The following is a 16,813-nucleotide window of genomic DNA, read 5'->3' on the forward strand; positions in this document are numbered from 1 at the left end:
ACAATTCTCAAGTTTTGCAAATCTCTCAAAACATGCTCTTTCAACACCACCTGACCAAGGACTAATTCCAATGGACGCACATACTGACACACTGACCTCACAGTACTGTGCTACTGTTCAAATATGCCAGCCGAAATGCCAGCAACCCACATTCTGTACAGTGCTCTGCTGCTCTCGAGCTTGGTCTGTGCATTAAATAAAATGTAAATAAAAAATAAAGAGCAGACGAGATCTTAAGGCCATGCATGAATCTGATCAAGTCTGTCCCAGATAATTGTTGATGTGGGAGTGCAGTCCAGCGTGTGGAGCCTTGGATGTGGAAATATCGTCCGCCATATTCTTTATATCTGGTAATGTTGATGTGAAGGAGGATTTGGCTAGTTTAAGCATCTTGTTGGTTAATAGGTAAGCTGACACTCGGTGTCGTCAGCATACATATGAAAACCAAACATGTGATATTTGATGATACTGGAAAGTGACCACATATATATTGAAGAGGATCAGTAAGAGGGTCAAACTTTATTGTACTACAGAGGTGGTGTTTGGAGGGCACAGAGAGAGCGTGTCACAGCTTGCAGTGATGTGCACGTTTTTAAAGAAAAGACTAGAACCTAGTGTGGGTGGTACCTACAATGTCTGCTGAATTGAACTCTGGAGCCCATCCCGGGTTAGGATAGTGCAACAATCTGTTACTTAGTCCCTTGGTATAAGTGAGCTCCCAGAGTCCCTAATATCTTTATCTTCCCAATAGCTACATCGTCCTACTGGTAGGAAGGGGTGTTCATCTATCTACCAGTAGCCCTATGTCCCTCATTGTCTAACTCAATTCAGCTCTAGGCTTTAAAGGTACATGTATAATTTAAGGGGTGGCCCAAGGAACAGAGTTAGTCTGTTTGCAGACACTTCGGGAGAAGTTGGGGAGAGCTGCTCGCCTGGGACCTCTGTGTCTTGATCCCTTTCCCATATGGCCTGCAAAAGGAGTTCTAGCACACTCTCAGAACCTGTTTCTATTTACTGGCGCCTTCGGAGTTCTCCTCCAAGCATACCCATTTCCAACTCTCTTCCTCACACCCTTCCCTTTCTCCTATTACGCAGGCACTATAAAAATGGCAAGGCCAGTGTTCAGCAGATTGTAGTATTGTTTATCTCAACAAAGAATTGAATAGAGGAAGTTTCATGTTCATTTTTGGGGTTTTCAAATTAATTTTATTTTGTGTTCATTAATATTTTATTATATAGGATGTCATATGAATATGTTGAACTTATATGTCTGTACATTTCAGCCCTGAGGAAGACATTTTGTCGAAACACGTGTTGGCTGTCCATTATACTTTTTTGAAACTTTGGTGCATCCAATAATGGGACTGGAGATACTATTTATGTGAGAACTAAATTGTTTTTGAGAAGGTTGGCGCAAGTAGCCAGACTGTTGAATTGAACTAAACAAGAGGCTGTCACGCATTCTGTGTACTGCTATGCTCATTAAATAAAGGACACTGATTTTTTTCTAAACGAACCAAAGGGAACTGATTTTTCAACCAATTATTTGGCATGCCTTAAGGCATTTACTATATCACAAAATGGCTGTTCATTGAAATATGTAAATTGCGGAAGAACAATTGACAGCTGTAAACTAATTTTTCATTTTGAAAGACTTAGTCAATGTGTCCGAAGTTACCTGAACCATTGCTATTGAAATTAGCTTAAGGGTGCTGGGAGGATTTCAGAATAACTAATAAAAAAGCAACACATTTCAGCACTGCACCAGTATTAGACAAATGTTACTGTTTAATGAATAACCAACTAATACACTTCAAAGTTTAATGCTGACTGTACCCATGGCGTAAATTCACCAAAATGGAAAACAATTGTTAAAAATCAGAGACACAGTCATACCTTTCGGAAATCAATGGGTTTTCACATTTTCAAAATAAAATGCTCTATTCCCCACTCCTCCGGTACAGTCGGCATTTGAGATTCCTGAAAATGTACTGCAAAATCATAGAAATCACGTTTATTTTCCTGTATTTCGTTTCCAAAAGGGCGAAGTATGAAGGAGTGTGGCTTCTGATGCTGGTGCATGCTGGGAGTGGAAGAATGTAAACAAACACAACGGGCGGCCATCTTTTTTTCATGATGAAAACAGGTACAAAATGAAGTAAAAAAACACACGTTCTTGGTGTTGCATGAAAGAGAAACTTGCATCTATATTATCCACAATGCTAGTACATTTTTCTGTCCATGAAAAAAGTCATAAATACATTTTCACATTTGTATTGCACTGCTGATTTCATAATTGGTAACATACACCCTGGTGTGCGGGCAGGAAATTAAACGTAGACTGATAAACCTCATCACATTATTTCATCTTTTTTTTCAATTCTTGTTCATTTTAACAAGAAAATGTTTTACGGGGTGCATACACATGAAATGAGAGCGATACCTGCAAGTTCCCTTTTAATTTATGCAGAGCAGTTTCCAGTTATCCGAGTCCAGTAATTATGCTTTGTGTGTTTTTCCTCAATAATGAGTGTTCCCTGGCAGCTCCTCAGTGGACAGGTCAAGCCTTTTCTTTCATAGTGCACTACAATTAAGTGTATTTCAAATATGATCGCTTTAGGGAATTTATGAGTGTGCCTGGGTCATAAGACTCCAGCCTCAATGTTCTATATATGTCACCTAAAAGTCCAACGAAAGGGCTTGTACAGAGTAGGTCCTTTCTATTCCCCATGAGCAAACCTAAGAACCTTTCTGTGCAGCTGGACTACTGGAGCCAATAGCTCCTGTCTCTGTGCAGCACAATCAGTGTTAAGATGCAACAGCAATGCAAGAACCAGTTGCATGGACATCTCGAGGCATAACGGTCTTGGCATCTGTGCAGAGCCAAAGTTGGCAAATGGCACCGTGTTTGATGGACATCCTGTTTGGTTTGTCTGGCACTCCGCCAGCCTCTCAGAGTCAGCGAAAATTTGGGAGGCGTGTAATGGGCACTGGTCAGCATTTTGAGGGTAAGGTCTGTTGAACCGATAGCTATTTTTGACCATGCAGCCCCGCCAGGAGCCATTTCCTAAGGAGAAACCCCCACATTTCTCTTAGTGATGCATCAATGGCGGATCCATATAATGATAACTCAGGGATTAAAGGAACTATTTCAACAATGTCAATGCAGCTGAGATAACCACAGACCAACCATCGCTTCTTTATGTTAGCACATGTGATGTGATGCTCCCAACATGCCAGAGTGGGAGGATCCCAGTTGCAGTGGTTTCTCTCTGCCATGGAGGTCACTGGAAATCAAGGCAAAGCTCGGCAGACTATTGGACAGAAGTTCACCTTCTAAGATTTGGAGTAATTTCCCAAGCATCTTAAAATATCCCAATAAAATAAAGAGTTGTACGCAAGACCCAGGGAACATCAGATGGTCCTTAAGTGGGCGGATTCTGTGAACATACTCCATTATAAATGGCAGCCAGCAGTTGATTAAACAGAGAAATCAAGAGCCATTTTCAAATGGATGTTTGGCAAGTGGTGTTTCATGAAAAATTAAGCAAGTCGGCTGCCGGGAAACGAATCCTTGGCGATATGAATACACCCGGGTAGGGAATGGTAACTCTGCCAAGATACCAAAAGGTTTATTGATGATGGAAACATATTGCTTTCCATCACCCTGTGCAAATGAGACAGCTGGCTGTTTATGCAGAACTAAAAGGACAGGTACTACGGTGCGTCGAGAGGCAGGAATGGCTGAGTCTAACGTCCCAGCGACTAGGGCTTAACCAAACTGTTCAGCCTGGATGGCCATACAGCCGTCATCCTCGCCTACGTACACTCATGAGACCATATCTCACAGGACTATACAGAGCATTCTAGGAAGACCAGAAAGAAAGAAAATGGCTTAAAATAAATATCTTTACATATCCTATGATACATGTTCTCTATAACTCAAAACTGTGCAAGGTATGTGTGCCATGTTTCTGGGAACTTCTGAATATTTTTATTTTGTACGGGACATTTGAGTTTTTTTGGATCAACGGAACTCTTTCCATTGCCTATAACCAATCTGTGGGTGAAATAGTTGTATACTTAAATGGAGTAAACCCTGAAATCCATGAGCGGTGTTAAATATCACAGATCGTTGGAACCGGCCCCATGTATGTGACAGGGGTGTGTTTTTCATAACAACTGTACTATGAACTCTGCCTTCAGTTGGGATTAGCGCCTCAGAATGTTACCCTCTATCGGAGGTCGTCCTGAAATGATGAACAGTCTACGCGAGTAACGAAATGGGCGGTGTGAGTCCTCACTTAATCTATATCTCCCTGCCATTCTCAGTCCATCTTTACCTGCATACAAACAGCAGAAATCCTTCCCTTCCACGTGAAACTGTGGATGTCAACTTCAGCATAAGGACCAATTGCTGCGAAGGTGACTGGGTGCCGTTATCGGACTATAGTGCACAGCGGTGTGTGTTACTTTGCGTAAACCACATGATGATTTAATTTTAAGTGAAATATTAACATTCGTTTTGTATAATTTAGGTCTGCTGCTCAACCCACCTTTCATCATTGAGCCCCATTGGCTCAAGCATGGGGACCACATATAATTATCTTTAAAAAAAAAGCTATTTATGTGCTGAAAAATCCACTTCTGTATTTTTGGCAACTAAGCCACAACAGCACCAACATAAGCCTACAGCAGAGTGTCTTCTTGTACATCATTAACACTCTGTAACTCACAGATGTGCGTTCCTCTGGGAATACGCTTCATATTTCAGTTCTAGGCCAAATCCTTCCAGTTTATTTGGAGCTTCTTTGCTTGTGGCTGGGGGTGGCAGGGGACACCACGTTGACTGTGCTTCAGTTGTACCCATGGGGTCAATTCTGCTCTCAGTTCCTCACCCATGAGAGCCATGATACATTTCTGAAGAGCTTATATGATAAGCTACAAAAGAACAAAAGTAGGGAGGCCCCCGTTGAGCGTGCTCCGACTGCCAGGCAGTCATTGACTGAGATCTTAGCAAATGGTTCTGAGCGTCTGGCAGGGATCGGGCATCCAAATGCTACTGGAAACAAAGTAGACACATATGGTAAAGAACTTCCCTTGGCACACTGGAGAGGAAAAAAACACTTTAGTGGAACCTTCAGTTTCGCCATAAAGTTCAATTCTTCATTGATGTGAAACTTTGAAGTACCAAATAATTGAAGATTAAAAAAAAAACACGGAACAGAAATGGGTTGTAAACAAATATGGTGAAAACAAACCTTCAACAACAACACCGAAAAAAGGAATTTTACAGGTCAGCGTTCTGTAATTAAAATCTACTATACTGTACTTGGGAAGGCTTCTGAGAAAGAGGTCATTGGCAACTAGTCATGACATCACCAAAGGTCTTGTGCACATGATATGTATGAGATGATGATGTCATTTGAGGTGTGGCTTGGGTGCACCCTTGTAAAACTCACAAAACTGTTTTTAAGTCAGAAAGACAGTAAGAGCTAAAAAGTAAGTGTCTGTTTATCCCCGGCAAAGGGCCTACAAGGTTCCTTCTCTCCCACAGAAAGCACCTGTTCATTGTTTAGATGTCTGAGGTTCAACACCTTCAGGGCAAAGAGTTTTCTTCAGAGGCGCAACTTGTCCATTTTATGGAATTAGGTCATGCGCCGTCATCCCTCCTTGCCGATCCACAGGCCCCCATACAAGTTCTGGACGGATCCAACGCACTGGGGCTTGGAGTGGTTTGCCGATATGGTTGCCATTTCAGTGAGACATGTGTGAGGGCTTCTCACTTCTCTTTCCTTCTTTGTGTTCCTCTTCTTGAAAAAAATTGTCTTTGTTCCAGGAAACCAAAAGCTGTGTTAAGCTACCGGGCAATTGTATCCCTTTGTGCAGGAAGGAGAAGGAAGCAGTTGCTCCCCATCTCCCATATTATTATTTTGTTTTGATAAACTCAAGTTGATATCGACGAGCCCTTTTCAAGAATGCCATTATTCATCACATCAAAATATTCATCACAGTTGTCCTCCAAAATATTTGAGATGTCATCACTTCCCTTTGTGTCATATGTTTTGTTCATTTTTGTCTATACACTGATTGCTCCTGTAAAGTTCCTGAAGACTTCACCATACAGAAGTGGGGCTTGGGTGCTGTTTCCTCTGGTGGAAACGCAGAGCAGTGACAGGCCCTGTCTCTGTGGCATAGGGAAGGCGGTCAATACCGTATCGTGGACATTTCAGGGAGGAGCGTGATACAGATACGGCCTTCTGGAAGAGGAGGAGGAGAAGGGCTGGCGGATATCAAACCTCCACCGACTGGATTTGATTCATCTGTGCTCGCATCACTTGTATACTGTTGATAATTTTCTTCTGATGACCCGCTAAAGTGACACCAACTCGTAAAATGTCCCTGTAGAAAGAACAGAAAAGAATTAGTGTGGCCAGTTAGCTTCCTCTTTTGATCAATGTGAGAACCAATATCCCACACAAGAAATGATGCACTTATACAGGGCTCAAGATTCGAATATTTCTAAAGATGGCTGATGAAAATAAGTTGATATGGACAGACGGACACCCACTAAACGGAAAAAAATCAAGTGCAAATGCTTAAAACAAAACATGGCCACCAAGACACAAGAGTCTTGGTCAAAGACTGGTGAAAGAAGTCCAGAACCTAGAATCAAATTGAGCATCTATGGTCAATTTGGCTTTGGATCTGTACCCGAGACACACCCCGGTGATGAGCCACCAGAAAAGCATGCAAAGGGCACAGCACATGGCACACAATATAAATGCAAGTAAGCACAAATGCAATGCAGGCAATCAAATGGAAGCATGGATTTGGAAATGCAAGTGCGTAAGCAAGAACGCTAGAATTTACTTTTCCCCCCACCAAATTTGAAGAGACATTCTCTTCACGTTCCCCATGGAGAATTTGAAGAGTGGCAATAAACTGCTCTGAGGGACCTCAGGAGACAAAATCAACAGCCGGAAAACTTAGGCCATCTTAAAATGTCATGGAATTTGGCAGATAGTTTAGGAAGGGGGCCTTCGTTCGCTGGTGTCCACTTGGCCTAGACTGTGGCCGATGCATCCTCCAGGTGCATGGAAGCAAGGTGCCGTGGTGGAATCATGCTTTTATCAGATATAAAGGCGCAAAAGCAATCAGCAGGAATGGAAGTGTAAAAGAGGAGGACAAAACAGAGAAGGAGTAAAGTGGTAAAGGCGAGGAGTGGATAACCAATAGATGGATGGGTGACTACGAGAAAGGCGGCATGAACGGATGAATGGCTCAATGAATGAAGACTAGGATATCTTTCTTCCACACTAATCCACACTAAGGACCAAGTGAAAATGCCTGAGGAAACACAAGAACTGAGAAGATGTGCTGCAGCCCAACTCATTAGAGTGTTCGCCCAAATGCATTTGACTGGTGACATCAAGACTGCCACACAGAGGGAATTCCTGGGGCTCTGGTGGAGACTCCGGTCCTTTAAGAAAAGGCTGCATTTGAAGGAGTGAAGTTTGCATGAATGTGCCCCCTCTCCCGCTTACTAGCACATTCCTATTTGAATCTAGATGGAAGAACTTGGGCCATGAAGAATCTATTGGGAATTGACATGATCTTGAATTGTTGGGATTCGATTTAAGAACCCCCCTGAGGGGCGATATAGACTCAACAGGCCTCTCATTCGAGGAAAGTGTAGCACAGGATGCTATAGAGAAGCAGGCACATTCAAAGCATTCCTGTTGGCTGGGCGAGGCTGCAGCAGGCCGTTTTCCAGTGCTAGTCGGCTACCCTTGGGAAGGAAAGTAAGCCCTTTCTTAAGCACCCCAACGGAGGCAGAAACCGGCCCCATGACTTCATTTGTTTGCTGAAGAGAAGAAACGAATGGCAACAGCTGCAACTCTTCCCCGTCTATTTTGCAATCGTTGTCTGTTGATGGACGGGCTAAGCCTTCCTGCTGGAGTCTAGCTCAAGTTCTTTCTGGTCCAAATAGATTAATGCCCGCATAATCCCCTTTCAATTTATCCCAGCTGCAGCAGATCCAGTCGTTGATCTCGTGTAAGGAGCGCTACAACGGAAACTACAGATACTACTAAATTACTCCCCACACGCCCACGTGTATGGCACAGGCATGGGTTTTTAAGGCAAATTAGGGGATTCTAATCACATTGTCAGTAAATGCGGTGAGACATTGAAGAAGAGAGTTAGCAAGTAAATCCCCAGTTGTAGTAGATGAAGACAAGTATTACCTCACGGCAGCGCCACAGAGAGAGGACTCCGATGAACCCGCTCATGTTTTCATCCCCCATTTTCTAAGTGCATAGTAAATTTCACTATATGAAAATTAAACTTCTCCTTTCATTGTAGTCGGACATTCCAAGTCAACTATGGCGACATATCACTCATAATTCTGGTGGATCCACCCAAAACATAGCAACAGAAAAAAACGGAGGGTCATTTTGAATGGCCGTCAAGCACAATCAGTCATAAACACCCTAAATGTTGCTGTACTTGCTTGCTGAAGGATCCGAATGGGCAGTCACTTTTGTCAAGTTAACCACTCCCCATCACTCTCAGCCGAAAAAAAGAAATCCCCATCACGTGGTCATTGTTACCATTTGCCGTGATCACCATGCATGCATGCGGACTCAGTGAAAGTCTTGGGCAGTAAGGCCTTAACAAAGATGAGAAAATCCTGCTTTATTTGGGGTGTTAAAAAAATATTTGGGGACTCTGCCATGTCTATATATTGGTACCCACAATGAGACCATTAGAAATCCAATAAAGGTGTGCAAGCATGCGTGCCAGACATAACAACACTGTGTAGGAATGCTGTTGTGAGTGATTCATCAATGCCAGTATGGCTGTGTTGATATCAGGAATCTGGCACACTACCTGAACCAGTTGGGGTCTAATGGCCAAATGCAACACTAGGCAGTGATGAGGAAGAGTGAGCCCTCTTCTTATGGACGGACTAGACAAGCCTCGCCATCTTGAAACCAATAGTTACAAGGAGCTACCTTTAACTCCACGGGACAACCGGTGCCGTATAAAAAATACATATTTGGTATCAACTTTTCAGGTTTGGGAATGTGTAAAAAGAACCGTACGGGACATTTAAAGCATAATGGGTCCTACATAAAGGACGAAAGTCTATAGTTTGCATCCCATATGGAAGCTATGTGTGCAGGGTGCTGTGCAGCAGCTCCTAATTCCCCGGAGAAAGGTCCTGCTCACTGGGTGATGTCTTGGAGTCTGAAGCAGCTTTTAGCTCCTGTTCATCAAACGTTTACTTTGCCTCTGTCTTACAGATCCTATGCAATCCTACAAACAGATCACACCCATTCTAGGATTCTAGTTCCTTCAATACATAGGGGGAAACAAGCCCAGCTGAGCAACCGTGTAATTGATGCCATGCTTATAAATGATGTATCTTCTGATTACCTTGGAAAGTAAATTATACTTTACTGTTGCTGAGGTGTAACGTGCCACTTGATCAATCCATGGATTGCTGCCACCAGTAGAGCAATGACTTCATACATCCATTAATGATTTGTACACCTATACAATTCCTGCGTGAACAAAACGCAGGTCTAAAGAAACTTGGGAGACATCCTATATTAGGAAAGGTAGATCGTATATGAAAAAGGCCTGTGTTGCCATTAGATGTTAATTAAATATGTCTCTCTGGCCAATTATTTCTGCAACATACTCTCAATGCGAAAATCCACAGGATAATCAATGGGTCAAAAGGAGCATTAGAGTGGTGTGTTTTGGGGTGAACAAGAGAGCATGTGTGTACTGATCTATCCCACATCTCTCTGCCTGTTGAGTCTCCAAAGAGGGAGAAGGCGGGCGTTTTGGGCTTGAGAGCCCATTGACATCAACAGAGTCTCATTCCTTTTGGGGGTGAGGCAGGGTTATGAGAGAAAGGTAGAGGCCATTCATGTCTATGGGATCCAATTGGCTTGTTTGGAAGATGGAAATGATTGCGAGACGGGTGACACCAAATGAAGGCGAGCTGAGAAGTATGTGTTTATGGTCGTGTTCTTGGTTCAGTTATGTTGTAATGTTCTGCCTTTTTATCCAATCAAAGACATTCCACTTGTTGAAGGAACTGCTTGGGTGCAGGCCAAGATCAGTCTTTCAAGAGGGCCTTAACCTGTCATAATGAGGTACCTGAATTCTGCGGGCCTGAACATTCCTGCTGGTCTCCTTTCATACCTGTGACAGCTTGCGCGCCCGTCTTGTGCAGCAGACTGCGGATTATCGCGCAGAGACAGCGGGGCAGGCTATTGTTGCTTGCTACTTACACAGGAATTTGCATTATGGCGCGGAATAATAGAAACTGTTGCAGATGTGATCTTTGTATGGAATAATGATGACGTAATGCACGATCCATTGACCAAACATGCTTGGGATTTTTTCGACGGAACTCTGAAGAACCCTGCGGTTTAAAGCAGCAATACTACCTACAATGTGTCTTCCTTTGCTCTTTTTCTCCTTGGTTTTTGAGTTTTCGTTTGGTTTTCCAAGCTATTCCAAATATGGATCTGGCTCCAAAACTGACCTATAGCATGAAATAAAAGATGTGCACCTTTTACTGCGTCGTGAATGAAGCGTTTAAAATGTCTTTGAAAACTAGAAACTCTCCTACAGTCATTGGTGTTTTTGCAGAGCGGTACAGGGGCTGAATCAGGACTAGGACCAGCCTTTCAATAGGAGATGGCACTGTGCCTAGAAATTCCCAGGCTAGAGAGAGTTTTTCCTGGGCTCATGTGCCTGCACTCTATAACAGCAAGCCATTTAACTCAGGGGTGTGCACCCAGTGCCTCCTAAGATGGTTTGGACTTAGACTCCCAGGATGCCTCACCATTGACTATGCTATCAAGTGCTGATGGGTAACATCTGGAGAATCGAAAGGTTGAAGACCACTGCTCTAACTGGTCCCCAGCTGGGCCAGCACTATTGCTGCTCTGGCTCGGGTATTTTGGTTAATGCAATTCTTGAAGACGTGGGCAGAAGACAGAGATTTACACTCGTGAGGCCCTGCACGTTCAGGACTTCAGTAGCACCACATGCTAGAGCAGAGGTCTTCAAACTATGGGGTGCGAGAGCCCAGCATGAAATGTAAAAAAATAAAAAACATTTTTTTTTAGTTTGGAGGAAATGGGCAGGGGCGTTCACATGGTCAGACTGGACCATAAAATGGCCTTAGGCACCAATGAAAAAGTGGCCAGCAGTTGCAAATGGATATTCAGTCCTTTAGTCACAGAATGTTTGAATAGTACCATAAGTGGGTGTTTTTTGTTCAAATGTAAACAAAATGTGATATTTAAAGAATATTTATTCAGCAACAATGGTCAAAACTACTATCTGCATAGTGAAGTAACTCCTCAAACTGGCCCACACCTATTTTGACTGGCCTACACTAGCATTTTGCATTTTTGGTACGGTCATCGCCCTATTGCCCTATAGGCCAGTCGAAGCCTGGTGGCTCATCCATATTGGGTGAGGGGGCGTACACCCACTGGCCCCCTCAACCATTATGGAGGAGCTGAGAAGCCAGCCCAGTGAAACACTGAGCACTCCCTCAGCTGCTTTTTCCAGCTGAGGGAGTGCTCCTGGGCTGGCTGAACTGTCAAAGGGAAACACTGTTTGCCTTTGACAGTTCAGTTCCCCAGCCACACATGATCACTGAGCCATGCAACGCTGGGGGCGTTTTGCTTCGCCAGCCTTGCATAGCTCATTGGAAATGCTGGCTGGGGCACAGCATGTATGTATGTGTGAGGGGGTGCTCTTGCGCCTTCTCGCACATACGGGCAAAGCAACCTGGAGCGGGGCATTTTAGCAACCACGCGCAGGCCTCTGCAGAAGGTACGTTTATGGTGATTTATTTTGCATTTAAATATGTGTATGGATGCATGTATGCTTGTGTTATGGGACTGTGGTGGGAGCAGGATGGGTGGGAGCACTGGGATAGTGGTGGCAGCAGGGTGGGGAGAGCCCAGTGTCTGTACTGGGAGTAGGGTGCGGTGACGGCATGCAAAAGTTCATCTGGCACATTTAGGGGGGCCCGGCCTGCCCAAATTTTGCTCAGGAGGGGCCCAGGCCAAAAAGGTTTGAAGACCACTGTGCTAGAGGTTTACCGCCAAGCTCCTTCGTCTGGCCCTCAAGACCCAGTGCTGGAGGTACATGCTCTCCGAACCCTGTGCATTATGTCGCTAGGTCGCCAAACGTTCTACTCTTCTCCCTTGCCCGGGTCTAAGGGCCCGATTTCATGGAATATTTGCCCGGTTCGAAGTGAAATTTCACTGCTGAAAAGTGACCTTGCACTGCGACACAAACCCTGATTCATGGAACCGTACAAAGTGTATTTTTGCAGCGCAAACTCCGGCCAAAGTCAGCACATAGTCATTTATGTAGTTCAAACACTTTGTAAGGTTCCATGAATCAGGGATTGTGTCGGCAGTGCAAAGGCACTTTTCAGCAGTGCAAATTCACTTTGAACCGGGCAACTATTCCATAAATCGGGCACAAAATGTCCAAGAACGGCGACTGTCCCTTTATTTGTTACCCTTCTTTGACTTTGCTTCCTCTTGGGCCCCCACAAAGTAATGTTGTACTGAGGTTGGTGCCACATAAATGTTCAATAAATAAGCGGACATAGAAGGTTTCAATGGAGCTGCTGATGTGTTTCATCTGGAAAGGCCCTCCGAGTAAAATGGGAAATTATCCAGAGTTGTGCTTTCTATTTGGTATAATGTATAGGGCTGGTCCTTTGCTTTTTCTTACTTGGTGGCAGGCACATATCTGGACTCAGCTATACTCCTCCAATAAGCTCTCATAAATTTACACTGTATTGCGAGTGGCCGTGGGTGGTGAGTTTACACTGTATTGCGAGTGGGTGTGGATGGTGAGTTTACAGTGTTTTGTGAGTGGGCATGGGTGGTGAGTTTACACTGTATTGCGAGTGGGTGTGGGTGGTGAGTTTACAGTGTATTGCGAGTAGACGTGGGTGGTGAGTTTACACTGTATTGCAAGTGGGTGTGGGTGGTGAGTTTACACTGTATTGCGAGTGGGTGTGGGTGGTGAGTTTACAGTATATTGCAAGTGGGCGTGGGTGGTGAGTTTACATTGTATTGCAATTGGGTGGTGAGTTTACACTGTATTGCGAGTGGGAGGTGAGTTTACACTATTGCGAGTGGGCGTGGATGGTGAGTTTACACTGTATTGCAAGTGGGTGGTGAGTTTACACTGTATTGCGAGTAGGCGTGGGAGGTGAGTTTACACTGTATTGCGAGTGGGCGTGGGTGGTGACTTTACACTCTATTGCTAGTGGGTGTGGGTGGTGATTTACAGTGTATTGCGAGTGGGCGTGGGTGGTGAGTTTACACTATTGCAAGTGGGTGGTGAGTTTACACTGTATTGCGAGTGGAGGTGGGTGGGGAATTTACACTGTATTGCGAGTGGGCGTGGGTGGTGAAATTACACTGTATTGCGAGTGGGCGTGGGTGGTGAGTTTACACTGTCTTGCGAGTGGGTGGTGAGTTTACACTGTACTGCGAGTGGGCGTGGGTGGTGAGTTTACACTGTACTGCGAGTGGATGTGGTTGGTAGTTTGGTGATCCAAGCTGCTGCAATGCATCTGCAGTGGTAAAGGAGGCATATGCCAGAATGTGGGCACTGACGTGAACAAAAATAACCTCCTCCTATTGGGCCTGATGCTCTCCTGTTCAAAAGCTAAATGGGAACATGTCCCGGGCTCTATAATGCTTTGGGGCCCGATTCAGGGAATTCTTTGCACGGTTCAAAGTGACTTTGCACTGCTGAAAAGTGACTTTGCACTGCCGACACAAACCTGTGGGTGTGGATGGTACGTCAGAGGAGGCTCACTGATTAACCCGATTCCTGAAAAGCGTGCTGGCTATACTAGTGCTGTATTAGATGTAGTGCTTTATTCGGAGTAAAAAATGTGCACCTCTAATTTCACACATAGATTATGTAACATGCCCTGGGCCGTGATCACCTACCACATAATTGCTCTGTATCTTTTGGATTTTACAGGCAGTCATAAAATAGCCTGTAGAAGCTGCAGATAGTTCTCCTCTGGGGGGCAGCAGAGAGCAAGTGACACAGGGCATGTTGACGTTTCCTCTGGATCGCAAAATGGATCCGACTTTTGAGTCATTGATTCAGTAGTACTGCTGCTTTAAAACGTTAATTTGATCTTTTTACATTCACATATTTTGTAAAAAGGGGCCGGATTTGCACAGGAAAATGTGCTGGAGCGAAGAACAAGTCGGTGTGTGTGTTGTTGCTGATTTATACTTGAAATGCGCCCAAAGTAAATTATTGGATTAATTAAAGTCCAACCTCCCTTCACTCCCAGTTTCCCACGAGTCACACACTCACATGTTCGGGGGCCGGGCTGCCTGCTTACAAGGACGACAAGAAAAAGAAGACATTTCAGTGTTGCTTGAATAAGTGGAGACAGCGCAGCTGTACAGAGCATGTTTGCCTGCGAGGCTGCGCTGGGCCGCCTCACACAACACAAAGAGAGAAGAGCAAATATTGGTCTAACCGGCTACAAAAGGATTCGCAGCCACGAGCACTTACAGGGCGCTGGAACACTCGGCCCATTAATTCCAAGGACCCCGAAAGCACTTGAGAGAGTTCATCAGGCCTGGCCACAAGTCTTTCAGCGGGAGCAGGCGGGCACAGAGTGAAGGAAAATACCCAGCATGCCTCTCCGCTTCCACACATGCCCTACTGTGGTGTAATTACAGCCGCGCATAGCGCTTCTCGTGATCATAACGATAAAGCGCCAATTTATCAAGCAAGCAGCGTAAATCCAATGGCCTGATTCATGGAACGTTTTCCTATGGGATTGCGCCCTTATAAAACACTTTCATGAATCTAGCGCACTGAAGTGCCCTGCTTACCAAGGGCGCTTTACAAAACACTAAGAGCTCGATTCATGGAGCATTTGCCTGGTTCAAAATGTCTTTGCACTGCTAAAAAGTGACTTTGCACTGCCGACACAAACCCTGATTCATGGAACCATGCAAAGTCATTTTGTACTGCAAAAAATGACTATACACTGACTTTGCCCGGAGTTTGCACTGCTAAAATACACTTTGCACAGTACCATGAATCAGGGTTTGTGTCAGCAGTGCTAAGTCACTTTTCAGCAGTGCAAATTCACTTTGAACCGGGCAAATATTCAAATAATCGGGCCCTAAATGCACATAAATGTTACGTTATTTCAAATTATAAGTGTACGGTTGTGGGCTTAGGCAATTAAGTATGAACACAGCACCCTCCTTGACTCCCCCACACATATATTCTCAGCATGCATTATCCAAAAGGAAAACCATGGTGCTTGCAAATTAGCCCGCCGGCCTGATCGGTTTGCTGCTTTAAGCAAGTTGGACAGGCCACTAACAAAGCTCTTATTATGTGAACAATGTTGCTTGCATACAACAGGAAAGGGCTCACAAAATCTGGCTGCCATACCCGGACATCCGTAGCCACTGAAAACTGAACATAACTGCCAGAGACACGGATTCTGTAAACATGACCGCGCCCCAAACCCCCGTTCCTCCCAGCATAATCCACCTCATTCGACCGCCACCTAACAAACGCAATTTTACATTCCAGGCCCGCACTCACTATTCTCCCCACCTAATAGTCACTCCGCCAATCAACCTATTAGATCTTAGGGATCTGTACTCACAGAAACAACACTGCATAACCCACACTTGCCTAAACATAGCATTCTAACCCAACCTCCATACAACCGGTAGACACATCATATCTGCATCAACGACGAACATACTCTCATTTGCCATCAACATTGTCTATGACCCTGTAGGGAAGGAGCCCATCAAACGACCAGGCACAAGCTCTTCTTTTGTGATGGTGGCAGGGATTGGCTGTTGAAAAGCAAGTATGATCCTGCCATTGTCCAAAGGCCCTGCCCTACATCTTTAGCCCGCCTCCATCCTCTCCCAAAAGTCCTAGGTGAAGAGCCTACTCAATGCAGCAGGCTGCACCAAAGCCCCAGAGGAAGACATCGGTCCATCTCCTTCCTCTGTAGACCATTAGATTATATATAGCAACGGTCCTCCCAGCCTTGCTATATGGGATAGATACAAAACCATTGATCTGGAACACAAATTGGGCAAGAATAGTGGGCTGACTGTGGAAAAAGGTCCTGGGCCGCCCCAATAGCCTTCCTATTGGCAGTCTGAGATATAAATTGGGATGAAGTTCCATGAAGATGCATGTGGAGTGGCGGCTTATTTGGCTCTATAGGCTGACATTGGTCCCCCAACCAAATTCTCGATATGCGGATATAGCTACCTTAGCAGTACAGAAGCCATCTCCATTCCTGCCGAATGTAAAGAACTTTGTCATAAAGGTTTTGGCAGACTGTAACAGTGAAGTTGGGACCCTAAAAGCTAATCCATTGAGCGTCAAGAGGTCACTGGCCAGTATGGATTGGATACGCACCATTGATAGTATGCGTACATTGGTGCTGGGGAAATCGTTTCTACCAATTGATAAGAAAATTGGGTGTATTCCGAAATGCCGGAGGCGGTTTCCCAGCTCGAGAGTGAGACATGAATTTCTAAGAGTGCGGATCAATCTGGTCATACGGAAGAGGTCTTGTCTAGTCGCAAAAAGATAAGGCCGTGCTTAACGTCTGTCAGCTATGCAAAGAGGTCACAATCCAGTCTCTAAAACATGTCTTGTTAGAAGGTAGAGCTTCGTGGGACGTAAGGTTGAAGTTGTTCCTGCTCTTTGT

General features: G+C 44.6%; 1 protein-coding gene across 6 annotated transcripts in view; it reads right to left on the minus strand.

Moving 5' to 3' along the window:
• Positions 1 to 1,768: 1,768 nt before the first annotated feature.
• The window catches only part of EPHB2 (EPH receptor B2), a 935,811-nt gene continuing 920,766 nt past the window's right edge, over positions 1,769 to 16,813 (minus strand). For all 6 annotated transcript variants that reach the window (XM_069610867.1, XM_069610866.1, XM_069610865.1 and 3 more), the window contains exon 16: positions 1,769 to 6,402. In XM_069610867.1, the coding sequence (XP_069466968.1) occupies positions 6,294 to 6,402 (109 nt within the window). In that variant the 3' untranslated portion in view covers positions 1,769 to 6,293. The remainder of the gene's footprint in view (positions 6,403 to 16,813) is intronic.

This window comes from Ambystoma mexicanum, chromosome 8 (assembly GCF_040938575.1).
Source record: "Ambystoma mexicanum isolate Mex_15411 chromosome 8, UKY_AmexF1_1, whole genome shotgun sequence".
Lineage (NCBI taxonomy): Eukaryota > Metazoa > Chordata > Amphibia > Caudata > Ambystomatidae > Ambystoma > Ambystoma mexicanum.